General features: G+C 34.1%; 1 protein-coding gene across 1 annotated transcript; it reads right to left on the minus strand.

Annotated features, from left to right (window-relative positions):
• Positions 1 to 791: 791 nt before the first annotated feature.
• Positions 792 to 2,061, minus strand: LOC124375150 (DNA polymerase zeta catalytic subunit-like; the record flags this gene model as incomplete). Its single annotated transcript, XM_046833261.1, has 2 exons — positions 1,907 to 2,061; positions 792 to 1,023 (listed from the first exon to the last, which is right to left on the minus strand). Coding segments are annotated over exons 1-2 (371 nt in total), but the record flags the coding sequence as incomplete, so codon positions are not given.
• Positions 2,062 to 4,754: the final 2,693 nt, after the last annotated feature.

Here is a 4,754-nt window from a genome sequence, read left to right on the forward strand (position 1 = left end):
CACTGAGCAGAACACAGGTTTTTGAGTGGTACACTTGTTTCAAGAGTCTGCCAGAACTTCAATTGAAAGATGGTCATCGTTCAGGACCGTCTTCCATGAGCAAAAGAGATGTAATTGTTGAAAAAATTCGGCCCACCTCATTCATGAAGACCTTCGTCAGATAATAAATTACTTATGTAGTGGTGTCAGTATTAGCTATGAAAGCTGTCAAGAAATTTTAAACCAAAAATCTAGGCATGCATCGAGTTGCTGCAAAATGTGTGTCTCGGCTTTTGACTGTCGATCAGAAACAGCGACATGTTGATATGTGCAGTGAACTCAAAGTGACATCTGAAAGTGACCCCACATTCATATCCAAATTCATAAACAGGTGATGAAAGTTGGTTTTATAGTCATGATCCAGAAACAAAAACACTATGTTGCTAGAATTTAGTAGCCATCACAAAAATCGCTACCTAATGATAACACCTGTAACCTAACCACTCAGAATAATGAAACTAAGTTAGGCACAATAATTCAGCGGCTATTGTGGCAAAGGCTACTGGTGTGCAGGCTTGTACAGCCGCGTCCAAAAAAAAAGGTGAGTACACCAACTTTCTGATACCACCTCATATTTAGTCTTCACGCTTCTACAGATAAAGCTAATTGTGCAGTGTTTCAAAATCATTAAAATCTTTAGTACTCTACTAAATGAGACAATGATATACTTCTCTTAAGAGATATATTATAATCAAATATATAAATGTAATTTAAACACAGTTTACTTCAAAATACACCAGAATTCATGGTACATTCCCAACAAAAGCATTTCTATAAGACACAAGTTTGATGCATACCTTCCAGAAACCTGTACAATTTTAAACACGTGTTGTTTTTTTGAATAAGAGGAACCCGTGGATACATTGATTGCCTTATCAAGACTGGATGCTAACTGGTACATGGCACGGCCGGCATCTCCTGTCCCACTGTAAGGTACAAGGATGTACGGAAACACACCATGGATGTGGAGACATGTTTTGCAACCTGAAAGGAAACACGGCTGATAGTACTCATCATTTCAAACAAAATATGTCATATAAACATAAGTCGAGAAATGTCTTGTTTAGCCACTATCAGCCATTTTGTATTTTTTTACAATTATCTCTAAAGCTAGTTCAGCGAAAGAAACCAAAGTTTGCAAACAGGTTTGAATAGATAAGAGGAAAATTGTACATAAATAATCGTGTTGTTTTCATTAACAATAACAAAATGGTGTCTGTTGAAAATTTTGAAATTCAAATAACAAAATACCAGTATAGTTAAAAAACATTTACTAGACACCAACTATTTGAAAAATGTTATTACAATTCCAACGATACTTGTTTCAACAAAATCCGTCAATGCATAAGCGAACATGAACACTTTAAAGATACTATTGCACAAGCCAGGAGCAGCAAACATTTTGTCTTTTGATAGGAATAAGGCTATACAGCACTGTAGCCAACATGTACATACCCTTACTTTCTGGATATGCCTCGTAACAAATAATTATAAATATTCAATAAATAATAATATTCGAGCAAATAGTCCGATGGTGGCTGTTACGTTTTAATCACCCCTCTACACCACATACTCAACACTGTTGCTAGTTTTACGTGTATGAAAAATTACCGACCCGTCTCAATATCAGAGATTAGCTAAATGTCAGCAATGATACCGCAACACCACCTCAAATTTCATTGAACTATTTTGGTGTGAGTCTAATTTAGTAAATAAGTTTCAGATTGTTAAACATAGATAAATGAAATTCAAACTTGTAATGCTGGATGTAATGTTTTTATATCATTGCTTTCCTCCATTTTTAGTCAATCTGAATTTTGATATTCTTTGGTTCAAGATACTGTTAAGTACTCTACGTACTGCTTACCTGAGGGTGTTGAACCAAAGATTCGAACAACAGGGACTGTTTTTATTTGATTTCCTCTGAACTGAGAGTACGTAAGATCCAGCCCCGATTTCGGTGGGCTCATGTAATGATCCACATTTACAATGCGCAGAGAGAACATTTTAAACCATCTTCACAAACACCTAAAAAAGAGATTGGAAAAAATTTACATTTCACTTAAAAGTATGTATATGTAAGTTTTAACTGGCAGTCATTAGCTCTTTAAGGGGAGTACCTATTATGTGTATTTATAAATAAAACCAGCTATTAAATGTGGTACAATAATAAACTAAAACAATTTTAGAATTCACAGGTCATTTAAACAACTTTTGTTCATTTTAGTTTTCTAAATGTCTCAATCATATCTACAGAAGAACCCATAGCTCGTGTTCAGGAGGTAAAGGATCTTGGCATCATATTGACACCCTCATTAAGCCCTGAATCCCATGTACTGAACACACTGCAGTAGTTAAATAATGGACGCCATAGTTATTCAAAATGCAGTAAAGGCTATTGCACGGGACGAGTAGGTAGGGTCCAATAAGCGGACCCGGTTTTTTATATCGAAATTGGCAAACGATATTACTTAATCATAACCATCGATATAATCAATCGATACTGATTAATTATTTTTAACAATTAACTTAAATAATCTATATGAACAGCTGTAAGTTAAACACTTTCAAATAATACAATTAAGGTAATATTTTAAATTTCACATAAGTAACATTGTGTATTAAAAATGGCTGTCAATCTTAGGAAGCTTCACGAAATCGCTTTAAAAGACGATAAAACATGTTTTTTTATGGCTTCAGAATGTTGGGTTAGTACCTAAGAATCCATTATGTGATATTTGTGGAAAGGTAACAAATGTAACTGTCAGAGGAGCTAACATGGTCGTCTTCAGATGCAAGAAAGAAGGTAATGGTGGACACAACTTTAGTAAAAACGCACTGAAGAATACTTTTTTTGAAGGGTCAAAGTTCGGACTGCGCAATATTGTGACTTTAATGTACTTATTTTCCAGAAATCAGACAAATTACGATTTTTTAATTCTTGAGTGTAGTTCTGATTTACACACACCATTCTAGAAGTACGATATCTGACTGGCTGTCGTTTTGCAGGGAAGTGTGTTTTGTTTGGATAGATGATAAGTTTAATAGGGAAGAAAAGCTTGGAGGTCCTGGAGTGGTGGTGGAAATTGACGAATGTAAAATTGGTAAACGTAAAAATAACAAAGGGAGGTTGGTAGAAGGAACCTGGATTCTAGGTTTAATAGAAACTATACCGGAAGGACAAAAACGTGGGGGTAGATATAGGATAGGATTTGTCCTGAAAACAAACGAGATGCAAAAACTCTCATTCCTCTCGTACTAAAACACGTGCAGCCTGGAACAACCATAGTTACAGATATGTGGAAAGCATATTTTGGACTAAGTGTTTTTGGGGGTTTTGTCCATTTTACTGTGAACCATAGTGAAAATTTTTTAAAACCCCAGCAACTGGTGCCAAACACTCAGACAATTGAAAGTTCATGGAGAGCCGTAAAACGTAGTTTAAGAAGTGGTATAGCAGCCGACCTTCTTGCAGATCACCTCTGTAAATATTTATATAGAAAGAGGTACGGTTTTCTGAAGGGGGACTCATTCAACCATTTCTTAAAAGCTGTAAAAAATTGCTACCCAGGCGAAGACATGTAGATAGTTCGACAAATTTCGTTTCCTATTTAATTATTTTTTGTGTTCTAATTTATTTTCTATTCCCAATGTTTGTTATCATTTCTTAATTATTTATGGTTTTGCTGTTTGATTGTTCTCGTTCTGTTTCAAATTTTGTTCAAGTTATGAGTTTCCCTGATTTTGATGTTCATTTATTATTTGTTACATAATTAAATTCACATTTTAATTTAAAACATATGATTGTTACTACTTTTTATATCGATTGATAGTCTATGATTCGATATGCGAATATTAGGTATCGATGATTATATTCTTCGATATAAAAAACCGGGTCCGCTTATTGGACCGTACCCGATTTTTTGTGTTGTACTAAACTGTTTTGACCACAGAACACTCAGATAAGTTATAGGACACAGATAAACAACAGAAGCACATCACACAAATATAACTACAAGATGACATTTATATTTCAATTGTTGAAAATCATAATTATTTGTGATTTGCACCCACTATATTTGTTCAGGATGAGTAGAATACATAATTTAATGATGTTGAAATGTGATTGGGAACTTCGGGGTTCACTTAATTGATACCAAGACCACAGTAACCTAATGTGACGGCCTTAATGCAACCAGGGAAAAAAAGAATTATCCCTTCTTTAATGTTTAGATAAGGGCAAGAGGTCAAACCTAGTTTAGATTGAAGATGAAATTGATAGCAGCTACCTAGGCTCTAATAAATGTTAAGATCCAGACCATGTGCAATGGAAAAAACCCTCTGGAAATGTTCAATTAGTACATGGGATTTTTCTCCTACAGCTACTTTGTTTAAAGGTAAATATGAGAAATTAACTAAATTCCAAACCGCCTGTCATTTACCTCAGAGAATTACTTTGCAACACAATCAATCCATAGTGTGACAATGATAAATCAATTTCACAAAGTAAATGACAAAAAAATAACACCAAGAATGGTGTAATAATAGACATTTTGCATTTTTAACAAGAAGCACTTAGGCTACATAAACAAACTTACAATTTTATTATTTATGAGCTGCTAAGTTTTATCAAGGCCGTTCAATGTTTACAAGCCCATTTTAAAAAAGAAAACAGCATTTTATATAAAATAGCACTGTGTTATTAATAAATTTTT

The sequence above is a fragment of the Homalodisca vitripennis genome, unplaced genomic scaffold (genome assembly GCF_021130785.1).
Source record: "Homalodisca vitripennis isolate AUS2020 unplaced genomic scaffold, UT_GWSS_2.1 ScUCBcl_14331;HRSCAF=25001, whole genome shotgun sequence".
In the NCBI taxonomy this organism is placed as follows: Eukaryota; Metazoa; Arthropoda; class Insecta; order Hemiptera; family Cicadellidae; genus Homalodisca; species Homalodisca vitripennis.